The 25,849-nt window shown below is 37.8% G+C and overlaps 2 protein-coding genes across 3 annotated transcripts in view; one reads left to right on the plus strand and one right to left on the minus strand.

The window, feature by feature from the left end:
• The window catches only part of OSTF1 (osteoclast stimulating factor 1), a 44,279-nt gene extending 38,751 nt beyond the window's left edge, over positions 1–5,528 (minus strand). Inside the window, exon 1 of the mRNA XM_016146207.2 lies at positions 5,250–5,528. Within this exon, the coding sequence (XP_016001693.1) occupies positions 5,250–5,283 (34 nt within the window). The 5' untranslated portion in view covers positions 5,284–5,528. The remainder of the gene's footprint in view (positions 1–5,249) is intronic.
• Positions 5,529–5,689: 161 nt separating this feature from the next.
• On the plus strand, positions 5,690–22,993 carry NMRK1 (nicotinamide riboside kinase 1). Of its 2 annotated transcripts, none has more exons than XM_036238921.1 (8): positions 5,690–5,967; positions 9,524–9,587; positions 10,559–10,649; positions 10,930–10,978; positions 15,860–16,007; positions 16,088–16,159; positions 16,787–16,893; positions 22,691–22,993. In XM_036238921.1, the coding sequence occupies exons 2-8, from the start codon at positions 9,559–9,561 to the stop codon at positions 22,708–22,710; spliced, it is 516 nt and encodes a 171-aa protein (XP_036094814.1). In that variant the 5' UTR covers positions 5,690–5,967; positions 9,524–9,558; the 3' UTR covers positions 22,711–22,993. The 2 variants fall into 2 exon arrangements, with proteins under 2 accessions (XP_036094814.1, XP_016001692.2); XM_016146206.2 differs by lacking the exon at positions 22,691–22,993 and adding an exon at positions 18,993–19,505 and having other exon boundaries at positions 5,694–5,967.
• Positions 22,994–25,849: the final 2,856 nt, after the last annotated feature.

A 25,849-nucleotide genomic window follows, 5' to 3' on the forward strand; every position in this document is an offset into this window, starting at 1 on the left:
CCCTAGAAGCCCAACACCCCTTTTCCTTTGGTCACTTCTCTACAAAGTATCACCCTTTGTTAAAATGGTATACAAACTTCCAAGTCAAATCACTTCTTTGCATTTTCACTTCTTTACTACATATTCCCTGTAGACGTAAAATTTTAAATATCAATTAAATTTGTATTAAATTTTTCTGCTAGTTATCTGGGGCTTGTTTTTTTTTTTTTTTGTAAATTTAATTCACAGGACTCAGACACAGAACCTAAGAGGGTAGATGAAAAATCTTTTCTTTCCTCACAGAGGCATGTCAGAAAAGCCAGTCACTAGCTATAATGAAATCAAGCAGTGGGAATGTAGAAAACCCAAAAAGGAGAGGACCCCACTATTTCCAGTAGTGATGATGTATATACTGCCTCCAGCCTTTGCTACTTTATAGTAAACCTACAAGATGTGCCCAGTTAGTCTCATCTACCTTCTTCCAGAAAGATTTTATGTATCAAGACTTTTTATGTATCTGTCATGCATAAAAAGTTTAGTTGTTATGCAGTTATAAAGAAATAAAAGATTATTCTACTCTCAAAAAGTGTCTAATAGTCAATACAGATCAAACAAAAAAGGGGAATTATACAAAACACATGCAAAAAATACAACTACATAAGTTAATATATAACAAAAGCTCAAAAAAAGCTTATCCAACCTAACAAAATCTTCCCAGGTTTCTCTGCCATCGATGTAGAGACTCTAGTTAAGACTTGTGTTCCATTTCCAGATCAAACCCACCACTTCCTAACTTTGAGACCTCAAGTAGTTTTCTTAACCTCACTAAGTCCTACTTCATCCATAAAATGGAGATATTAGAATCCACCTTTTAGGGAAGTTAAAATAATCAAATAAGAGAGCAGTTAAAGTTCTTGGCACAATGCCTGACATTTAATTAGGGTCAAATAAATATTAATTATTACTATCATCATCATTCTGTAATTTTCAAAATGTTTTTCTAACTTTATAAATGGAGCACCTCTGACTAATTTATTTATTCAGAGGGGAAAAAAAAAACTATACAAAAGTTCAGATCATTTTAGATGAAGACCTTTTTCCTCTCAAGGGTATTACATAAGCAGCATATGTGTGACATCTTTGAAGCTTATGATGTTTCTACTGTGTATACACGAGAACCCAAAATAATGACATTTGCTTCTTTAAAGTCCCATGAATTTATTTTCACAAGACATGTGAAATATTTATGCTGCTTTACTTCCACCATCAAAATCAATAAGCCATTTAAAAGAATTGGTCAAGGTCAGACATCAGACTTCCAACTACAGTGGAGGGTCATCAAACCTGCTTGCAACGCAATGATTCGGGTCCAAATCTCATTCAATATCATTTGGCCCACTTTTACATCATCTGAGAATAAACCACTTTTTAAAAAATATTTGTGAGAACATAAGTTGTTTTCTATACTCCAACAGGCTAGGCAGTTTCATCCTAATTGAACTGTAAGGCTTCGGAGGGTGGCTGAAAAGAACAGAAGTGCTATATATGTAGAACTGAGAGGCTGGCTGGTTCAATAGAAAGTATGGAGAGTCACATAAAGAATGAGCTGAAAACCACAAAACTGTTGCACAGTTTAGCAGACAAAGTATCATGGCAACATATCTAACAATTAGAGGAAAGGGTTTCGGTGACAGACCTGGAGTGGCCAAAAGCAACCCTATAGAGAAAAAAAATCAGTAACCAAGGAAAGGTTAAAATGTGATAGAACTGATTTTTCAAGCAGAGTATAGATGATACTATACAGACTGTAGGAAATATATGCCAACCATCAGCAAGGCATTTAAAACTGAAACTGAGACACGATTCTGAAGATCATTGTTTGTATTTTCTTTTTTGAATGAAATGGATTTGAAGAAGAAAAAAGAAAACTTGAGAGAAAAAAAGTGGTTATCACTAGATGATAAGTAGGGATGATTTTTGTGTTTTGATTTATATATTTATTATTTTTCTCTAGTGTATTTTCTATAATAAAATATTATTTTTATTTTTAATTATAAGATTTTTTTCAACAAAATGGATAAGATCGGCCATGCAATTATAGATATGAGACAATCTAAGACATTATCTGTAGATACATAAATGTCCCCCATTAGACTGAAGACCCTCATTGGGTCTTTCACTGTTCTTGGAACCACAGGGTCTAGCACAGAGCCTAAAATATAAGCTGCACGTATTAAGAAGTGGTTAGCAAAAGAATTTTGATTGTGGCCAGAATCCCAAACGAGGTGACCCCTCGTATAACCTCAGGAAGAAACTTAAGGAAATGCAAAAGAAAATTAAGTGGCAGAGCTTTCCCGCAAGCATCTGACCAGGGCTTGCCTGGACATCCTCCAAAGTTCCCCTTATGAGGTACATGCCAGTCATACCGATAGACACATTATCCCACATTATAGCTCAATGTTCCTTGCTACTAAGATCTTCCAGTAAGCCTTTTATCCTCTCTCACCTAGCTCCCCTCCTTTTAGCACTGCCTATGAAGTAAGCCATGCTGTTCCACCAGATCTTGCTTTGCAGGAAAGTATATGGCCCACTACTATGATACCCCACTTGTGTTTCTTGTAGAGTTGTCCAGTCCATGCCAACATTTCAAGAAAACAATGGGAGAAGCTCACTTCAGATTCCAGTACCATTAAATAACTTTTCCTAACCAAGTAATACATTTTAATTTTATGAACACTAGTAATCTTATGATTGATCTTTTATCTTCCTACTTGAAGCTGAGAGCCAAATCTACGGCCATTTTTCAAAAATTGTGCAGGACCTTACAATGTGTGTCTGAAAGATAACTTTTCTTTTGGTTTCCTTTTATTACTCTTCCCTCCCTCTACATGACCCTGCTTTCTTTATCTCTTTTTACGCTCACTTGGGATGAGGCAGTGTATTAACAAATCAAGAAAACAAAAATTAAATACACTTCCCCACCCCGGTTCCAAGCTTGCTTCAGACATCTTCACCCATGTAGCTTGCCTGCAGGACAAGAGAGCAAAACTCATCATCACTCTCCTTGCTGCTACCAACCAAGCAGTGACTTTTATGTGTATTTGTGACAAGAAAGTCTGACTAAAGACCAGAGGCACTTTCCTTTCCATTTTCTGCCCACCAACTCTAAAATACTCATGTGGATGGTGCACTGTGATGTAAGTCATTATAGCTAAGAACCCAGACTCTGAAGCCAGGCTCTAATCCTCCTGGGTTCTAATCCTCCCCACTCCTCCTTATCCAGCTGCTGACCATGGGCAAATTAATCTTTCTGTGTCTTGCCTTCATTCCCCCACCTGTGCAATGGGAACTCACCTCACAGGGTTGCTGTAAGAAGTAAACAAGTTAATATATTTAAAGTGATTAGATCAGTGCTTGGCACATAGGAAATGTGCTATAATAGGGCAGTTCTGTTTTCAGTTATCAGGCCACACGAAGTTGCCAGTGGGACTGACAGTATTTCTCATTAATTTGTAAATTAGTAAACTGAAGAAATGATTTCTATGGTGACCTTATTTGAGTTTCGATGTCACTTATAAATGAGTGCGGAGTCTAAGCTCTCTCTAAACAACAGTCATTTTCAACCATTTACTTTCTGATTTACTGAACAGAAGGAGAATCTGACAACAAAAATGGTTCCTGGGAGTTTATCCCCAACTGGTAACACCATGATCCCTACACCACACTCCTGTGTATATGAGTATTAATCTACACACTCGTGTACACACACACATACACATCACTGTCGATGTCCCTCCATCTGCAGCACAGACATCACTTAGTGTCTAGAGAGATTTTAAAAATCTCATGAATAGCTTCTCAGGAATTTCTTAAAATACAGTACTTCGGCTATCAAAGAACAACTCTGCTTTGTTGGACACTCGAGGTCTTGATTTACATCTGAGAGTAAAAAGCTGCCACCTCCTACATATTCACTTAAAATACAAATTTCTCATCAGATCCCCCAACTAAAGAAGTACAGAGCCCAATTCTAGCTAGCCACGCCCACGGTTGCTCACAACCGAGCCAAAGTCCCAGCAACTTCCTCCACACCCTGCCTACAGAAATTTAAGCCCTCAGTGAATCACTATTCTATATATGTGAGTATGTACATAATTTCCAAATAAAATGGCTTGAAACTGACGCTGTATCAGGGCAAAGAAAGAAAACTAAGTAATCATGAAAGTTGTAATGCTTGATTAAAGTTTAGGAAAATTAGAAAAAAATTGATCACTGAAACTCTACGCCTCACCACCAAGGTTACTTGGAAATTTGAGGTAAACGGATAAATTCGGCCTGTGCTATACTAAAGTTACGTGAGATTGTACAAAAAAAGATCCAAGAGTATGTTGGAGCTATTTATTTTCCATTTCCTACGTTTCCCCTAATTACCTACAAATGAATGCACTACGATATTGAATTGAAACTCACCAGTCCCTTTTAAATTCTTGTTTCTTCCTATCATAGAAAATATTCTAAGAATAGAATCAAAAATGAACCAGGACTATCGGCCAAAGCAATGCCTTGAGAATTTAGTAATCGCACCCTCTCCAGTTTAGCAGGCCAAATTCTCTAGGGGAGTGGAGGCACAGGACTTGCATAGTATGATAAAGAGACACTTCCGAATAACCGAGATTACGCTGCCGCAGCCTAGATTCTCGCCACGAAGTCTAGTTTAGTTTTCTAAATGCTTTTCCCAAGATCCTGAGGTCAATTTCAAACGCTGTTCCTCTCAAAAGTTCCAAAGGAGATTCGGTCACCCACCCCACCCTGCAAGTAGCGCACTTCCCGTTCGTTCTGGCGGGTCAAGAACTCTAACTTGACAGTGACAGACACTGGAAAAAAAAAAAAAGAGGAAGTGGCTAAAAGACCATTTTTCAGGACATTTATTTAAATTTTGTTAAGGGATCTCAATGGCCCTGTCATCCAGGAAAGCTTCAATGGGAAATATCCATCACATCGGCTTGAAAGTTGCAGCGAATGTCAATGTTGCAAAACCGAGGCGACTCCCCTTTAAAAATAAAGTTTTTAAAAATCCTCGAAATCCTCTTGCTATCCAACACGATCCCTCCCCCTTAGTGAACGCAACAAAGCGAACAACTCCCATTCCGGTGGGTTGTACCTCGAGAGAGGGTCTCGGGGCCGGCGACGTGCCTGGTCTGCCCTGCCAAGTGGCAGAAGGAGCGCAAGGCACTGAGGCGGTCGGAGGACCCGGCAAGCACCTCCCTTACCTGGTTTGACCGGTTTGGGTGGCGGCTTCGACATCTCGCTTCCTGGAGCAGCTAATCCTAACCACCACGCACGAAAAGCCAACCGAACGCCCCGCCAGCCAGCACTCCCTGCGCCCCAGCGATTCTTTTTTGTCTGGTTTACAGCGGTGCGCCTTCAAGGACCTGCGCCCACCCTTGGCAGCGGAACCAGCGGACGCAGGCAGAGCAGCTCCGCGCAGTCCCCGCCCCGCCCGCGGCCGCTCGAGTTGTCCCGAGCGCGCGGCGGGGCAGACGAGGAAGTGGCCGCCGCCTCGCCGAGCGCCAATTGGTTCCCGGTCTGGCAGCCGCGGCGCGGCGGGAGCGCGGGCGGGAGCGCGGGCGGGAGCGCGGGCGGCGCGCACGGCGACGGAACCAGGAGCCGGAACGCCACCGGGTCGCGCCAGGGCCGGCCCAGGCGGGCGCGCCCCCGACGAGAAAGGGGGAGACCCTTGCAGGGGCGCGCGCGGGCACGCTCTCTGGAGCTCCACCCCGCCCAACGAGGACTGGAGCCCAGCACCGCCCACCGCCTGGGTAGACCCGATTTGGCGACTTCTACCTGGGCCTCCTGCGGTCAGGAAGGGGCGCGGGGAAGGGGCTATGGGCTTCTAGGTTAGAGAGCTGAGGGGTTGCGGCGAGCTAGTGACAGGCACACGCTTGTCGTTCGCCTCTAGGTGCTTGGGAGGACTCGAATTGGCTCCGGGTGAGTACCTGCCTGCCCCGCAGTGCCGCCTAGCTAAGGGCCTGGAGGTGTTTCCAGAGCGTTCCTGCCTGAACGTGGTCGCGTCTCGCAAGCTGGGTTGGGACTCCTGCCGCCCGAAATAGACTGATACATAGCCCGCCAAGGAGTGCTCGTGCTCGTGCTAGCTTAGTGCTTTAAGGTCCCGCAAGAATCCTTAAAATTAGAGTCTGCCTCCAAGAGATTGTACAGGGTATGGAGAGAAGTCGCCAAGTCGTCAGGTCTCGGTCCCCACAAAAGGACAAGGTCTTTCATTCCTCTACTATTGGGGTTGACGGACTACGGCCCGCCCACCCCCTGTTGTTTATTATACAGCCTTCTACCCAGGAATGTTTTTAACATTTTTATATGGCTGAAAATAAATCAAAAGAATATGTTGTGGCATGTGCAAATTGTATTATATAAAGTTCAAATTTCAGTGTCCATAAAATCTTATTGGAACACAGCCACGCTCATTTGTTTATATTGTCTATGGCCGCTTTCACTTCGCTACAGCAATGTCAAAAGCTGCTCGCAAAGTGGAAAACATTCCGCCTCTTTACAGAAAAGAAATCTGCCGACCTCTGACATAGCAGACTGACTCTCCAGTGGGCGGCAAGGGCTGGAGCATACCGTAAATTCAGCGTTCATAAATTCAAAATAGCACAGTCAACATAAATCAATTGTATGTTTGAGGAAGAAAAAATGAAAAAACTTTAATGAGAATCTACGTAAAATGAAGTTGGAAGTTCCTACTAGATGTCAGTGAAAGATCGAGTGATTCCAAGGGAAAGGGGCGTGGTTTGCATATTCAGAAACTTTAGCCTTGGGAGAGTTCTGTTTGGGAGCAAAATTTAAACAATAATAGGAAAAGACTTCCCTTTCACGTGGGGGGAGGTAATCAAAATATCTATTGAGTAAAATAAATGAGTGAGAAGTCCTGAAAACATTTCATTCCGAAAACTATCAGACTCCTTTTTCAATGTGTTTGAAAAGCAGGTTCTTCCAGTTACCCACCCCTCCCACCACATTGTCACCTGTTCATTGCTTATGGACTGTGCCTAACATTTACCCAAACATTGTCTTGGACAGGCTAAGATTACTAACTAATATAGAAGTGTTTCTTTAAAAAATTGCGTTTGACCGTGGGAGTACCTTCCTGCACCCAAGGGTTTTATAATTAGGTTCTTGACTCTCCTCACTCCCGTTTTCTGAATTGCTAGACTTTCCACCCAAATAATCCCCTCAAGCTTATTTCCAGTGCCACACTCACTTGTTATTGCCATGCTATATCACTGATACAGTACCCTCAGGTGTTTGCACAGATGTGGCAAAAAGCCCAGAGGTCCAGTAGTACCTGCCATTTGGTGCACACAGCAGATACACACATCAGTAATACATCAGTGGAAAGGACGTCAATTATACATGAGAACCTCACCTTTGCTCTTAGTAATAAAGTGCTTTTAGCAGCTTGGAAAGAGGAAAGAGATTAACTTGCCTGGTCTAGTTTCATTTCTGGCTTTTCCGAAACTTACTAGCTATGTGAACTTGGGTAATTTTCTGGGCCATTTTCAACTACAAAATGAAGGTGTGAACTAAGTAACCTCTAAGGCTGTACTTCTCTGGATTTGAGAGTTTAATACTCTGATTTAATTATCCAAAAATAAGCAAAGTGGGAGAGAGGAATAACAAAGTTCTATGTTTTTTCGTTTGTTTGTTTTTTGCCAAGTGAGGACGGCAACCTACTACTGTGTACTACCAACATAATTTCATAAGCTAGAGGACATTTATCACAAAAAAAATAAGAAAGATGCCATCTCTTGATAAAGAGGAGCAGTCTTTCTCATCACCCAAAAAAGATAGTTGGCACCCTTGCACTGACTTACTGAAAATAAGAATAGGGTAAAATAAAACTTGAAAGCAGAAAAATTATGACATAAAAACATATTTTACAATATTTATTTTATGTGATTGTACCTGTGATACACTTTGGCAATTTGGGTGAAAAATATATATTCAAAAATGCAACTCTGAGTGAAACTCAGATATCCAACTTGTTCTGTTACTTTATTTCTATTACAGTGATTATTGAAATCTTGTCTTTCTTAGACTTGTTGGTGAAAGTGGAACTGAACTCTAAGTAGTTGCACTTAATTTGGAATATTCTGGATAAACTGAGAAGCCAAAGAACAAAAGCCCTCTCTCCGCCAGCCTCCCTTCCTCACCACTTACCCCAGGGGAGGAGCCTGGAAACTGGTCAAAGATAGGAATTGGGAGGACTGCTGGCAGCCTCCAGCTCAGGGGCCATGCACCCCAGGCAGGCACACAACTTAGGTCCCTAATCACCCAACAAGAGCAGCTTAGTCCAAGGCAGCTCTCAGGAACCACTATTCTAAAGTTCCCTCCTGCTGAGCTTCACCTTTTCACTTAAAGCGGTGAAAATGGTCCATCGGACTATACACAAGACTGGTTTGGTAAACATTAAAGGGCCAAGTGTGAAACAGCCTTCCACCCCCTAGACCAGGGGTCATCAGACAGTCACCTGTGGCCAAAGCCTGGCCCTCTGCAGTAACACCAGGCCTTCAATTTCCTGATAGGGAACACTAACTTTGAAATCCAGTTAGTGAAATGTTATCCCAATAAAAAAGGAATTCCATTCTTTTCATTAGTAAATATGTATTACCAAAAGACAAAAAAGTACCCAATTATTATGATTTAACTTTCATCAAAACAAAATGGTGGAAATTGATTTATTTCTTGTTATATAAATGCCTGCATAATAACCTTGATTTTGCCTTTTGGCCCACAAAGCCTCCAATATTTACTGCCTGTCCCATTTCTGAAAAAGTTCGTCTATGCTGGTCCTAGACCTAGGCTTTCAGGCGGGAAATAGCACCCTAAAAGGGTATTAACTTCCTTTTGCCTGTGCACAGCAGTAATTTTCTCCCCATTTCAGCAGGAAAGAGAGAGAGGAGCTCTGCAGGTTTCCTCCTTCAGGGTAATGGATTTTCTTCTTGCATCTTGCTGGTGAAAGGCCAGCTGGCTGAGAGGAGCATGAACGTCTGTAGTGTGCTCTGTGGCCCAGCGACTCTTCCACAGCCTTGAAAACAGACCTTCATGGGTATACGTTCTGCCATGCGTGCCATTTCTCTTTACTTGATTTGGGCTTCCAGGCCCTGAGCACACACCATCTGTTGGCACTTAGCAGAAGAGTATGGCAGAGAGAAGCCAGTACAGTCAAACCTCATTTCATTGCACTTCACAGATGCTGTGTTTTTTAGGAATTGTAGGCAAGACTCAACCAGCAAAAGGATTACCACTCCCTTTATTGCATGGTGGTCTGGAACCAAACCCACAATATCTCTGAGGTATGCCTGTATAACGTGAAACTCTTCCACGGAATGTGGAAATTCCAGGGATAGGTAACCCAGAGATCACAGCTAGCTTTTACCTTCAGCTGGCCCTCTTCATTCAGGGTTCTTTCTTTTATCTCTTTCGACATCTGAATGGTAAGCATTCAATTTTTCTTTTTTAATTTTAGGAAATTTTAGGAAGACACAATTTTCAAAGCTAACTATGAAAATATTTGTTATTGGAATCAGTGGGTGAGTAATTTTGCTACAAACAGCTGGTTAGGACACTCAGGATGTCAAAGGGTGTTTTCATGTCAACATGGTGGTGTGAGGAGAAGCAGTGAGAAGGATTCCTGAGTCCTGGAAAAGAAAGCAGGCCATTATTAAATCTAAAACAGTGGAACGCTGGCTACATAAATGCCAAAGTAGATGGGAGAGCTTCCTTATAAACAGAAACAGGAGAATCAGTAAACAAAGTTTGCCTACTTTATCATTTATTTTCTGGAGCTGACACCAGAGCCAAGTCCTGATCATGTACTACTTTCAGTTCAAGATTGTTCCATTCTCCACGTGGCTACTCTCCCAGTGTGACATAGGAGAAAATCTATTATGTCATTCCTGTTATGCCCATCTTTGGACATATGGAATATGGAACCATCTTACCTGACTGGTGCAATAAGCTCAAAAGGACCTCCCATTTAGCCGCAAAGTGGAGAGAGATTAGGGGAAAAGGAGACATCACAGAGGAGATATAAATTCATGATAGGTGGGCTTGTAATAAGCCATTCCTCCATTTTTCTCCACTGTGCATTGAAACAAAAATCACAATGACCATATGCAGATTTATATATTTGCACTAAAATGTCCTACAGGTATTCTGTGTTGCATATGAACCCTATGAAGGTTTCACCATAGACAAAACATTCCTTTGTTTCTAACACAATAGCTGTATTACCCAGTTCACTTGCCCAGTAGTTATTTACCTTTCTCCTCAATCCCTCCCAGTTTATTTCTTATTATTTATTACATTAGATCTACTTACGCCTGTGGTTTTGCCAACAGAAAAAGCATTATCTATGAAAGAAATTTTTTCTTAGATAATCCAAATTGTTTTAAATGTCCTTTTTTCTAAGATTACTTTTAAATGTTTTATGATTTTTAGTCCATCTTTCTGTATTTTAAATTTCATGTCAATTTTGTTTAATTTCTCTTTTTTGGTTCAGTGTGACAAATGGTGGGAAGACAACACTGGCTAAGAATTTGCAGAAACACCTCCCAAACTGCTATGTCATATCTCAGGATGATTTCTTTAAGGTATCTATAAACTTCTTCGATCATTTATTTAATACAAAAAGTTTTGGTAGTAAAGTTAATTCAATTACATCCAAAAAGCCTTTGCTGAGAGATAAAGCTTTTGTAGTGAAGGTAAACTCAATGTAGTAGTGTGAGTTATCCACTGGGTGGCACCACTTATTGGTTCACTCTGTTTTTGTTATAATCAAAAGCGCTTATTAAAGGTTTATCGCCACTTTGTTCTATAATTGTATTATTTCTGCACTGCACCATTTTGATGGGTACTTTATTATTTTTTCAGCCGCAGTCTGAGATAGAGATAGATGAAAATGGGTTTCTGCAGTATGATGGTAAGTAAATGAGCTTGTAAAACATTACGCACTAATGTTCTTTTTCTTTCCCAAACCCAATAACTTTGCTATCTATGAAGACAGTCTCAAAGTGTGCTTGAATACATTACTATGCTTTAAATCTGCTTTTGTAAAGGTTGCTGATTTATGTTCAGCTGTTTTTTTCAAAAAATGAAATCTTTTCCTCAGTTTTATGTTTAAAACTGAAACTGAAAATATTGGAATGATACAGATATTTCTTCTGAAGCTAGGGCAAGGTGGGTTCACTGGTACTCTAGTCATCCCTGCCTGGGGAATACATAACTAACTATACTTCCCTGCCCACCTATCCCCCACCCTCACCCCCACCCCCCAGTCTTACCTGGAGCAAACCTGAAGTACTCACCTCTGCTTTCCTTCTCAGTGACCAAGGTGGTCTTGGGCAGATGTTTGTTTTTGGTTTTGTTTTTTGTTTTTTCACTGCTCAAAAAGAGTAGTAAATATTTTTTAGATGGATTCACCTCACTCCCTTACCCTATCTGACACTGCTTTGAAGCCAAAGGATTAAAGTCCATCAGAAAAAGTTTATTTTCTTTTAAAGACTATCATGCTAATAAACTATGTTTAATGGTCTTGTGAACTTTTCCAATTAATAAGATGATCATTGAGAGCTTATGCAAACTAGCAACAGAGTTCTCTTGAAGAGTCATAAAATATGTTCTTTATTTTTAACTCTGATAACCTCGGAGGAAAAATGTTGTATAGTCAGTTCTTACAGACACATGATATTTTTAAGGGAGGCAGAGTTTTTGACTCGCTGTCTGTTCTTGTGTCTTGAGCTGCTCCAGGATATTCTTTTCTTCTCTTAACTTCCTTTAAAGATTAGTAAAGAAGATTATTCTATGCAAAGCACATACTCTACCACTGAGCTACATCCCCTAGCCAGGAAGATTATTACAAAGTAAAAGTTAAACAAGGAAAAACTGTTTTCAGAATCAACAATGCGTTATTCCTAATTTAAGAGTTCTTACAAACTGATAAAAAAAAAAAATCAATATCCCAACTGAAACATGTGTAAGGATGTGAATCAGCTATTTACTGAAGCAAAAGGTTATTCAATAATGTGCAATAAAAAGTCATCCTCAAAAACAATCAAAGATTTGTAACTTACTTTTTCTCTCACTTACCTAGTAAACAGACTTTTAAAGCAATGATAATTACCTAGTGATGCCACTAGCTCAACGAAACAAAAACTTCCCAGGTAGGAGTATAATAAATTGGTACAACCTTTCTAGAAAGGAGATTGAGCATATATCCCAAAGACCTTAAATTATTCATGCCATATGTTCAAGTGTCCGCTTCTAGGATTCTAAAGGAAAACTCTGAACTTTTTAGGTAAATGTACAGATTTAAGGTAAATGAAGGTAATGTTAAAATCTTTATGATAACCACCAAAAGAATAGTTTTAAAATGTATAGCAATGAAGTTTCTAAGTAGATAAATCATTAAAACATAGTTGATAAATATAAAATAAGTCAAAAGAAGTAAAAAAGAGAACTTCAAAAATCAAAGGATGATGGAAAAATAAAAAAGATAGTAAGCCAATAGATTTAAATCAAATATATCAGTAGCTACCTTAAGTTAACTGAACTAAAAATACTCCATTATCATACCGAATTTTTTTTTAAGTCAACTATAGGCTTCTTATAGGAGGTATATTTAAATATTAGGACATAAAAAAGTAGACAATATAAGGCTAGGAAAAGATAGTATGTTATACAAACACCTACTGAAAGAACACTGGTATGACAATACTAATATCAAACAAAGAAAACTTTAAGGTAAAAAGTATTACTAGAAATAGATAAGTGGATCAATTCAACAGGAAGATAAATAATCTACAATTTGTATGCACCTAATAATGTAACTTCAAAATACATTAAGCAAAAACTGATAACACTAAGAAGAGAAATAGACAAATCTATAATTATAACTTCCTCAATAATTAGTGGAATGAACGGACGAAAATTATAAGGGTATAATAGATTTGAACAACACAGCTAACAAAGTTGACTAAAGTAACACATATAGAACATGCTCCCAACAACAGCACAGTACACATTTTTTTTTTCTTAAGAACACATGGAACATTAACCAAAATGGGAGGTATATACAAGAGCATAGAACAAGTCCTAATATATTTCAGTGGGTTCAAGTAATACAGAGACATCCTCCAATCACAGAGAACTGAATTAGAAATCAACAACTAAAAAGGAAGTAGAAAAGTCTCAAGTGTTTGGAAAATAATCAGTACCTTTTATTCCGATTTTTAAAAACTTTTTCCTGTGGAAGGTTTTAAACATACAAAGTAGGCAGAAAAGTGTAATAAATTTTCATGAGTTCACCATCCATCTTTAAAAATTGATGAACTCTTATATTTTATCTATGCCCTCACTCACTTTCTCCTTCTAAATTACTTTGAAGCAAATCCCAGACATCATCATATTTTATCTGCAGCAAACACTTCTATATATCCCATCGGTCAAAATAAATCACAATGAAAATTAGGAAATATTTTTAAATGAATGATAATGAAAATATATTAAAACTAGTGGTATTTCTGGTTCCAGCCAAATGGATTAGCCCCATTCCTTGCTATTCTTCCCTCTCACAACTGAAAACCCTGTTGGACTACAGCAAACAAAGGAAGACTCTGAAAGATGAGAAGAGCAGATCGACTAGGGGCATCAGGACTTGCAGAATAACATGGTCATGAGTTCACTGAGTTTTCTTTTTGCCTCATATATTCTGCAAGGGTGCTGGTGAAGTGTGCAACATGGAACGATTGATAGGTACAGACAAAAAGAAAAGAGAAGGGAAGAGAAAATAAAAGAAACCTGTTCTCTCGTCAAAGGATCAGAAAAAGGGTGGCCTCGCAGAACAGAAAATCATTTTGATAATATCCACTGTACTCAAGCCAAACACAAAAGAAAAAGCCATCTTTCATTCATGGTGTTAGCAGAGCCAAGTGGGGAGCAACACATCTGGACCCACCAACACTAGCAACATCGGATGAGTTGGCCCTCCATGTCATCCAAAGGGGTCATATCAGTGGAGCCAAATAGTGAACTGAGCGTCTACCCCTACCTAGCAACAAAGAGGCAGAATGAGGCAGTGTGAGATGGTGCTAGTTGGCACTCCACACTTTCCTCACCGAGGTAGTGTCAGCTCCTACCAGAAGGACTCAGTGGAGAGCGAAATTTCTCCCATCACTGAGCAGCAATGAAGCCACACCAGCACTAAGCTCTCCCCATTTTCCTCCAATAACAAACCCCACTCAGTATCTGAACCTGGACCTGCACACTCTACCTAAACAGGGTGACTGCCTACAAGAAAGATTAAATAGAACCTAGAGCCTCACAACATAATGCTCAAAATTTCCAGGACAAGACTGAAAATCACTTGTCATATCAAGAACCAGAAACTCTAAACTTGAGTGAGAAAGACAATCAGTAGACATTATCTCTGGGATTACACATAGGTTGGAACGACCTGACGAGAATTTTCAAGCAGTGTTCATTAAAAGGCTTCAGTGAGCATTTGTGAATATTTTTGAGTCAAGTGAAAAATTAGAAAGCTTCAGTAAAGAAATAAAAACTTTATAACTGAAAACATACAATAATATAAATTTTAAAACTCACTGCATGAGCTCAACAGAGTAAATATGACAGGAAAGAATCAGTGAACTTCAAGACAGAACAATAGAAATTACTCAATCTGAACCACAGAGAGAAAATAGACTGAAAAGAAATTAACAGAAATGAAGGACAATAACAAAAGATCTAACATATCTTTGGAGTCTCAGAAGGAGAAGAGAAAGAGTGTGGTGCTGAAAAAGTATTTAAAGTAGTAATGCTGTAAAACTTCTCAAATTTGGCGTAGGACATAAACCTACAGATGCAAGAATCTGAATAGTCCCCAAACGAGTTAAACAAGACTGATCAAGAAAAAAATAGAAAAGGTTCATATTACAAATATCAAAAACAAATATCTAAAAAAGAAGTTATTATAAACAATTTATGCAAATAAATTAGAAAACAAATGAAATTGACAGTTTCCCAGAAAAATGCAATTTACCAAGACTAACACTAGAACAAAGAGAAAATCCTGATAGCCCTTTATCTATGAAATAAATTAATCCATAATTTTAAAAACTTTCACTTAAAAACCTCTAAGTCCAGATGACTCAATTCAGTAGTTCTAGAGTGGGGCTCATAATTTGCATTTCTGGTATGTTCCCAGGTGATGCTGGTGCTGCCGGTCTAGGTACCACACTTTGAGAATCACTGTTATAGGTTACTTTTCTAGAGTTGTATGCTCAAGAAGTACGTACATTTTAGAGTTTGAAAATGACATATCTGTGTCCTTTGTAAAAATTTTTAATGACTTTTTTATTTATATGTAAGAGATCTTTATATAATAGCTCTTTGCCAGATACATTGCAGATATTTTCCTCAGTGTGTTATATATCTTTCAAACTAATTTATAAGTATTTTGTCATCCAAAAATGTTAAACTTTCATGCAGTCAGGAGGAGTAGAAGTTATAAATAAAGCAAGATTAACTATGAGTTTATGTTTGTCAAAGCTGGTAATGGGGACATAGGAGTTCATTGTACTCTACTCTCTACTTTCGTAGATGTTTGAAATTTTGAAATTTCCCATACTAAAAATATTTCAAACATAGCAATTGATCAATGTTAAAGTTTAAATTTATCTATAAGATTTGTTATTAGGTATTTTGAAAAGTAAAACATGTTACACACTTATAGAGCCCATCATAAAAAGTTACACCATAAAACTTTTGTTTTATTGATTTCATATTTTTGTATGTTTGTTTGCAGTGCTTGAAGCTCTTAACATGGAAAAAATGATGTCGACTATTTCTTCCTGGATAGAAAGCCCAAGTCACTCTCTAGTATCAAAAGACCAGGGAAATGCTGAGGAAATTCCCATATTAATCATTGAAGGTTTTCTTCTTTTTAACTATAAGTGAGCATCCCCACTCTAATATTGACTCTGAATTATTGGAGAGAAAAGCATATTGTGAACTAAATATGCTATTATTTTAGGCCCCTTGACACTATATGGAATAGAAGCTACTTTCTGACCATTCCATATGAAGAATGTAAGAGGAGGAGGAGGTGAGTTTTGGAATTGCCTTTGTGGATTGTAATTCAAAAGACAAAATTTATGAAAAACAAGGAAAACAACATTATTAATCAATATGTATATGTCATTTTTCAAACAAGAGAAGCCTCAACTCTTCTACACAATGAGCAGAATCTTTTTCCATAAACAATCATCTGCATGTAATAATGCAAATTACTTTTCTAAGAAAAGGCCCTTATACCAGCTGTTTGGCTCATTTCTTCTAAATCTTCAAATGAAGCAATTCTGTGTTGATTGTGATTTTAAATTAGTTGGTCTATATTATTCTACAGCCACAAAGAACACCAATTAGTTTAAAGCTTAATCCAACATATCAGTTCTATCATTATTTATATTGATATTTGTCTCCTAATTCTTTTATAAAGCACCACAGAAGGAAAGATAATTATGAATAATAGTCAGTGAGTTACAAAGTTAATTCTTGTGTCAGCGAACTAATTTTATTTTATTGTTTTCGTAACTAGCATTGAGTCTAAAAGGTATAGTCTTAATCCTATTTAGATTCAATCTGAGAGATTTTCGTATTATCTTGATCATTATTATTTTACTTAATCAACATGCGTTTCTATCTACATAAAGTTTTCTACATGTTTTGATAGTACAAGAGTCTACAAGCCTCCAGACCCCCCAGGGTACTTTGATGGCCATGTGTGGCCCATGTACCTAAAGCACAGACGAGAAATGGAGGACATCACATGGGAAATTGGTAAGTGCATTTTCTCCCTCCACAGAAAGCCCTGTACTTGTCATTGCCTCAAAGGACACAAAAGAGAGGACTTTAGGAGGCATTTTCCTCATGTATCACATTATAAAGGGACATTTTAAGCCAGGACACTCTAGGTTCTCTCTCTTCCACAACTGCTCTCCTGGTTTCCGTTTCTTTCCTTATGGCTTTTGTCAAAAGCTCATCAACTTCTAGGTAGTCATTTATTCAATAAATATTGATTGAATGCTTTTCATGTACAAGGTACTGCCCCGGTGATATCAAGAGAAATAAGGCAGACCCAGCATCTATTCTTATGAGCCAACATTCTATTAGGGAAACAGAATTAAACACACTAGCTACATGAGCATGACCTTCCTAGATGTGCTTAGTACAGTGACACTGAGTACCTGGGGGGACTGCCTGAGCCACATTTAAACCACAATCTGACAGGCCGAACTGGAAAAAGGGCAGAGGATGGAAGGAATAGAAGATCACCCCAGACAGCGGGTATGGTACATGAAAATACCAGGAGATGGGTAGGAATGATCATTACCTGAAAGAAGGTTGGTATATTTGTGGTAGAGAAAACCAAGGACGAGAGGTCATGCTGGTGATACAGGAAAGGTCCAAAGTCTGCAACGCCATAGGCCAGAGTAAAAACTGGGTCATTATCCCAAGAGAAGTGGGAAGCCTTCTACAGAGAGCCTTTGGACAAGGACATGATAGATGTCAAATTCTTGTTTTAGTAAAATTTCTCTGGCTATGTGGAGGGTGGATGTAGAGGGTGTGACATTGGATATACTCAAGGAACTGGGTGATGGCATAAATATGGAGGAGGCAGGAAACTGAGGTATCAAAAACAAGGTCTTGGGAACCAGCAGATGCTATTTCAGAGAACAGGAAAAAAGCAAAGGAGTTGCAGTTTCATAAGGGAGGAATGCAAGTTTATTTTGTACATAATGAGGTCAAGATGCCTGAGAGACATAAAGCAGCTATTTAACCATGTGGATATATGGACCCAGGCTGAGAACAGACCGCTGTTATACAAAGCTCAACACAGAGAAGATATAGGAAGCTGGAGAGAGAAGGCCGTTCGATGGAGCAGAGGAATCAGAACTGAAGTGTACTTTTCAAAGTAAAGGGTCATGAAGCTCATGACCTCCAGGGTGGCTATGTCAGGGCTGTGCAGAAGGCACATAGGGCTTCCTCACTGTCTAGAGGCCATTATCATCTCTTCTTCAGTCAAATTCAACTCCCTTCCCCATCCCCAAAGCTGCTGCTCAGGTTCTGGCCGCAACACTTCCAGTTTGGACCCTGGTTGCAGGGATGTCTTCATCTTACTGCCTGCCCCTCTCTTATCTAAAATGCAAATCTAACCATGCCTCTGCCTTACTATATACCTTTAAAGAATCGGGACAAAACCCACACAGCCAGACATTAAGGTCTCTAAAACAAAGGCATGTCTTGCTCTATAACTTCATCTCTACACTGTTCCTGCCTCCCCACATTCTAGCCTTTCCAAACTGTACATCCTTTTCTTAACAGGCAAAATTCTCTCCTACCTCCCTACTTCTGCAGTTTTCTGACTAGAAGACCATTTCCTTCCTTTAACATTTTTCTCCAAATCCAACTATGCCAGTTTTATTAAAAATCTTTTGGGCCTGGAGAATTTTGATTCAGTACATATGTAGCAGTTTCCAGACCCCTGAATGGTTTAAGAAGCTTCACAGATAATCTTGATGCATAAGTAAGTTGGAGAACTACTCCCTCAAATGATTCTTTTGGAAAGACGCCTCTTCAGTCTTCCTAAAGTGCCATATTTACAATGCTACTTAATTCTCTTTTTCTTTCTTTTTTTTTAAAAAATAATTATCATATCAGCTAGTGTTCATTTCTCTGTAATAAACCAAATTTTTTCACCTGTTGTTTCTGGCTATAATCTATTTCTGTCTTTAATGGATATTAATTTCTTTTTACATTATGATCATGAGTTCTTTGGTTAAACTTATTGGTGTTTTCAAGAGATACCAGCTGCAAAAGTAGGCATCTTGTTAAGCTTGTTAGCATTCGAATTGTTTTTTTTTTTTTTTCCTTTTCAGTTTACTTAGATGGAACAAAATCTGAAGAGGAACTCTTTTCACAAGTGTATGAAGATCTAAGACAAGAACTAGCAAAGCGAAAATATTAAGTATTGTACTATCAAAATGGATGGTGAAGGAACAGCTAGAAATATAGTTCATTACACACCCAAGATTAGCATACCCGAATGCTAATGTAGGAGTGATTGTATCCATTCATTCCTTGCTTTGAAGATAATTCAGAATCAGAAACTCGGAATGGGTTTGGAGACTTGATTATTTTTTTAAGGGCGAAAATATTCACCCTTTGTTATATTTCTTAATGATAATTATGTTATTTAGTTTAAATATTTTAATATATGGCTGTTACTTCAATGAGGCTGAAATTATCCTTTGGGTCTAATGAAGTTAAAATGTTGATGGCCTTGTTTTAATATGTCTAGAGCTCCTCCTCCTTTATTCCTCTTAAAGATTTTCAATGAATTTCTTATTTCCCAAATTCTTCAAAAGTAAACAGAAGATTTTAAAACATTATTTACTGAGTATTTCTTTAAGGTTTTCATATTAGATGACACATTTTTAAAGTGATGGAAATCCCCCTAAATCCGGCTTAAGCAGAAAAAAGTATAGGGCAACAGTCACTGACAGAAATCATGTCTATTGGAAGCACTATCCTTCTGTGTCCTGCAGCCCCAGTGGAAAAAAATAGTTTATCCTTTTTCAAGATTCTCCATGAGTTGATAAACGTTGAAGCTGGGTATTGTGTACAAGAGGTTTATATATTATTATTACTATTTTTGCATATGTTTAAATTTTTTTATTTTAAACAGTTTTTTAAAAAGTGGTTTTTCATTTTAGTCCAACTGAAAAGTCCCAAGGAAGACTCTGATTGGTCCATCTTGGGTCACATGACATTTGCTAAACCAATCACTAGGGCCCGGGAGATGATATACTCTGACTGGATAGGACTGGATCATATATTGATCTTGTAATTGAAAACATCTCCTAATCCCTCCTGACTTAAGGGGAGAAATTCCCCAAAGGGAAAGTAGGGAATGAGGTGGAAACCAGGACAAGAAGGATGACCGGAAGAATAAACCTATAGATCTAACTGCTGTCATATTTGAATTAAAAGGGTTTTCATGGCTAACACATGCAAAATGCAATAATCAACTGATTCAAGAGAAGACAGTATGAGTCACTCCAGCACTGAAGAATATTACATGTATTTTTGGTGTGACACAACTGCCCTCATCCCAACGTCATCATCTCTCAATAAAAATTAGATTACCTATGTCCTCAGTATATTTCTATCTGACTAGGGAACTGAGCGCAGCCGGGCAGCCCATTGATGCTACATACTACTAATTTCAGGATCAGCCCTTCATGTGGACAAGAACCCATTCGGAGAAATTTCAGGACCATTTTTAAACTTCTTCTTAGAAGAAATTATTATCCTTTCCAGATATGCTGCCCACTCCTGCCATCTGTTACTCCAATGAAAAAGAGACCCACAGTGAAGCTCAGGGCACCAGAATGAGTGAATGTAGAGAGTGAAGGCGGAAGGGAGAGGCTCAGCTTTCATATATGATAGCACTTGAGCCAGATCTGCTTTTATAGGAGTTATAGGTTCCCTTCTGGCCCAATGAGATACTTCCAGGGGTGTTTCAGCTATCGGACACCTAGACTTTTCCATTTTCTCGATAATGGCCAGTGCTCATGTCCAATTCTCCTTTAGTGATTAAGTCATATACTGGAAGTTGACATTATAATCTCCCTGCTGATATGAAAGAAGCCTTGATCATGTAGCTCAGGCAAATTGCTCCTAGTTCTGTACCAAGTTCCAGCCTTGGCCATCTGGTCCAAGCCCAAGAATAGCTAGCATGTTTTGACAGGTGAGAAAAACTCACAAAAAGGTACATGTCTATGTGTGTGACACCCTCCTCTTTCCTTGCCTATATCCGGGCTCATAAGGAAATATTCAACTGTACCTTTTAAGGCTACCTTGCTTGTGTTCTAGATATTGGATAAAATCCAAAACAGATCAGCTTTTGCTACCTCCAAGATCTATGTTACTTTTTATTTCCAGTTGCATAAATAAGTCACTGGGTTATATCACTCCACCATTTTTCCCAATTCTTCCAACCACAATGCCCTGGCAAAGCCATTCTGGAGGGATCCTCAGCATGGCCTGGTTTAATCCTCAGTTTGGGAATGAGATAGTATGGAAGACTTTGAGAGGTTTCAGTTGACTATCTTCAGGCTTCTCATAACATCTCATAAAACTGCTTGACTAATTTTTCGCTCTAAGCACATAAAATCATGATTATGATAAAGTAAAAATAAAAGGGAAACAGCAAACATTGCATTTAATTATTAATGAGAAAATAAATGACCTAGGAGAGTAAGGATATGAAGTTATATGTTTAATTCAATCCTTATTTAAATCCAGATTTTGAGGCAAAATTGAATCATTCCCTATTCTCACTATAACAAGGCAGTCTAGCCACTAGGAAGATTCAAACTTTCTTTAAAAATGTTTATTTTCATTTCATTATAAAAGTACCTTAATTACAAAAAGTTTTAATGAAGAAGAAAAAATCACCTATATTTTCAGCAATCAGCAACGTTAACATTTTAATGAGTACACATTCAATGTTTTGACCATTCACATCAGTCTCTTTTTATATGGTTACATACTTTACATGGTTAACTGCCATACTTATTTCTTTTTTAAAATATACTATCTAAGAAGTTTAACTATTCATTGTGTAATGAAACTGGATAAAACTAAATAGCTCTCCCAGTTAAAGAACTGAAGGCTGAGTTCTATTTTGCTCATTGAAAGCAATTTGTAAGACTTGACAGAGACATCTTAGTGCAGGAAATGCCGCATATCTAGTTTCAAGTCATAGGAATAAGAAATTACAAAATAAAACTTCAATCAAATGTTTATATTTTTCTTTTTGGCACTTTTCTATATTGAATTTGTGAAAATGTGATTTCTAATTATAAAGAAATAGTATAATTACCTAGTATAATAGTCCAAATTGACATAAGATTATTGAGTCATTCCCCATTTGTTGGATATTTAGTATGGGTACAGTTTTTCACATTAGCAAATAACACGCTATAAAAATATCTGCACATATTTTTGGATTTCTGCTTGAATTAAAAGTTTTCAAAAGTAGCACTTGCTTGGTCCAAGAGTGTAATCATTTTTACATTTTACATACTTAAAGATTAAATATTGTACTAGAAAATGTGTTTCTCCAACATGAGCTATGTAATAAGAATATAGTAGGTTTATCATCGGATTTCTAAGCCAAAGTCACTCAGCAGTCAGCTAGGCTTCCTTGATTTAAGAAAAAAAAATTAACACTTCTTTTCCCAAATCAAGGATAACACTCTAAAACAAGAATTCTACTACAGCCTTTGTAATATTCTAATTCTCAAACTATTTCATTCCTTGAAATCAAGGATTATTATAGCAATTATAAACTCTATTAGATATCTGATATCTTAAGATAGGCTTAAATTTAATGCAAGGATTAAGAAAATGAGACTTGGACTCTAGTTCTTTATAGAAAACCAGCATTTCTGGCTACAGACTCTCTGTAATCTTAACATTTTTAGGATACTATTGTTAATGTGAAGGTTTAATAAAATGAGAACTGGAATTCTCCATTAATTTATTTTCTATCATATTTATTCTCAAGGTCTGCAAGGAACAGCATAAAGATGGAATCCACTAAATCCTTCCTGGGGTGAATTAGGAAACTTGAAGGAATGTATTCAAGAACCTTAACCAAGATATAATATGTACTTTTGTACAATGACAGCTGTTTGTTCTATCACACTTGATTTTCCCAAGTAAATAGTTATCCATCACAGTGTGCAGGTATTTACCTTAATGAGTTGTTTTCACTCCCAGAAGTGTACAGATATAACACTTTAAGTCAGTTCTTCTAGACTAATGATTGTCAAATTTTCCTGAATGAAAAAGTTTTACATAACATTCCAGTGTGCATGTAGTCTGTTATGTGTGTGTTTGTGTATATGTACCTATGTGTGTATGTGTATGTGACTGTGTGTGTATGTGTCTGTATGTGTGTACATGTATATATGTGTGTGCATACACAGACATGTTAAGCATCATAAAACATTTACCTTATATACAATGTACTCTGGTATTTTTCCATTTTTAATATTTTTTAAATATTGGTTTACCATCCCATACCCATGCCCATTTTCTGCAAATAATGGCATTACCAGGAGTAGCAGTCATAAAATAAATCAACAGTTCCTTATAGTGTCCTTTGTGGGAGTATTATGTCATTGTTGCTTCTGTTACTGTTTTTTGCACGTATCTAAAAACCACTAAATCATTGTATCGCTTACATTGAGACGTTACAAACAGGGCTTTTTCCTGTGTTTTATTTTGTTTTTGTCAAACCAATAGTCTAAAATCACAGAAATAAGTTACAGTTACTTCAATTACATGCTACACAGGAAACCTTCATTGAAAAGTACAAACAGAAAATCTGAATTGTGTGATTTTTTGAGGTCTCTGTCCATGCTATAACTTATATTATCTACAGTACTGATCAACTTTTTGTTTATAAATAGTGAATAGAGTTCTCACAACCCTCTTCATTCTTACGAATATAAAATATATTCTAACATTAACTTTAAACGTTCTCTGCAGACTCATTTGATCAGCACTCATTATTTCTATGTTTCTAACTAGCTTGCATTCAGTGATGGTTAGGGGTTATTTGGTCACATATTCTACAAAAAAAACACACTCTACAAAAAACAAACAAAACAACCTGGGCTTCAATTACAATTCATTATTTAATAGCTATATGACTTTGATCAAGCTAATTAGAGTCTTATTTTGTCATTTTAAGATGGGGATATCAACATTACTTATTAAGGTATAGAATAAAGTTTAAGGATCAAGTTCAAAATCCTTAATAGGGTCTCCAAGGCATCCCCTGATCTAGCCTCTGCATAGCTCTATACCCTCATTTCCCATCATTCAGGAGGACCTCCTCACCTCAAACTTACCAGAACCCTTCCTGCCTCACAGCTGGCCAACATGCTGCTCCCAATGCTTAGAGCAAACTCCTGCAACCCTTATCTTCAACCAGCTTGCTGACTCCTATTCCTTCGGATTGCCCCAAAAATCCCACTTCAGGGGGCCTTCCTGACTCACACACACACACACACACACACACACACACACACACACACAACATAGGTGTTCTTAAAGCCTTCCTACTTATTCCTCAAAGTACTAATTATAATTGTAATTATACAGCCACTTACAGAATCATTTAGTGGTTGTCCCTCCATCTAGACTTCAAGCTCAATAAAGGCAGGACCTACCTCTGTGACTTAGTTATAAACACATTTCTACTAACTAGCACAATGTCTGCCACATGTACTTTTTATAAATTACTATAATATCAGGACTGAGTTCACGAGCAACCAATATATTACTTAACTGACAGTACCTTAAACTTATTGGGGTTTATTTCCTTTACATAACAGAAAAATACAAGGCAGCGTCTAGGGTTCGCACATGGAGTTGCCAGATTTACTTAAAAACCTGGAGGACACACAGTTAAATTTGAAATTCAGGTAAACTATAAATCAGTATAAGTAAGTCCCAAATATTATGTATCTAAGACCTGCTGTTTTTCTGAAATTCAAATTCAATTGAGTGTATTGTATTTTATCTGGGACCTTTAACCACAACTCAGAAGTGTCATGAAAAAGTGAGAGTCTTTCATGCTTGGCATGTGGACCTATTACCAGGAGGTCACAAGAAGGCAGTGGTAGCTCCCTGAATAGCTATCAGCTATCGGGGTGGGAAGATGGGTGTAGGGAAGCACAGACAGCCACATGACTTCCAAAATCACCCAATAGTGTCTCCAACAGACTTCCCTACTATATGTTTCTGGGCCAAGAGCTGACTCGCATAACCACTTTTCACTGCAAGGGAGGCTGAGAAGAGGTTGTCATGATAGATTTGGACTAATTATAATTCATTGCCTGAGATGTTGCCACGGGAACAAAATCAAGCCTTTTCTAGCAAGGAGGAGGAGGAAATAGGTAAGAAGCAGGAAGTTTTGGACGTGATTTTATCAACCTTAGCATGCTGCAAATTCAAATTACTGTTATCAAAACAGTCGGATTTTTGTTTTTAGAATAAATGTTTAGATATGATTTTTCAAACTTGATTTCCAAGAATTCCTGAAATACCTTCTCCCTCATATAGAGGGATGTCCCTGCTGATTGAAAATTATTACACTTGACTTCTCCCCATTTTAGCATGTGAAAATAGGTCAGAGAAAGACTATCTTGAAGAGAAACAAACAAAACCTTAAAAGACATTAAAAATGGAAATATTCAAACCATTTATTTCTTTTAGGAAGAAAGAAATATCTTTTTGCTTACTACAATCAGTGAAAAATAAATCAAGAATTTGAAATAAAGAATGCCAATGCCTTATTTCTAGATGTGCGGTTTCAAGCGAATTACTCTTATCAATGTAGGTAATGAGATATTATATCTTTCAAAAGGCACATATTCTATTGATAGAGCAAATCTGCTGAAGTCTTTACTTTCTGCGCACAAATAACTTTAGATTAAATTCTCTCTTGGGAAGCTTCATTCTGCTTAGTATTAAACAGGAGGGAGTTTATAAGAGGACCTCATGCAGAGAGACTGTTACACTAAAGGGTGAGATGCAAGACTGGATTACCATTTAAGGATATGCTTGTGGTAGAACATAGAATCATAAACAGTTGGAGCAGCCTCAACTGGTCTAATGCTGTATATATTTCAGTATAGAAATTAAAACCAGA

This window comes from Rousettus aegyptiacus, unplaced genomic scaffold (assembly GCF_014176215.1).
Source record: "Rousettus aegyptiacus isolate mRouAeg1 unplaced genomic scaffold, mRouAeg1.p scaffold_m13_p_3, whole genome shotgun sequence".
NCBI lineage: Eukaryota > Metazoa > Chordata > Mammalia > Chiroptera > Pteropodidae > Rousettus > Rousettus aegyptiacus.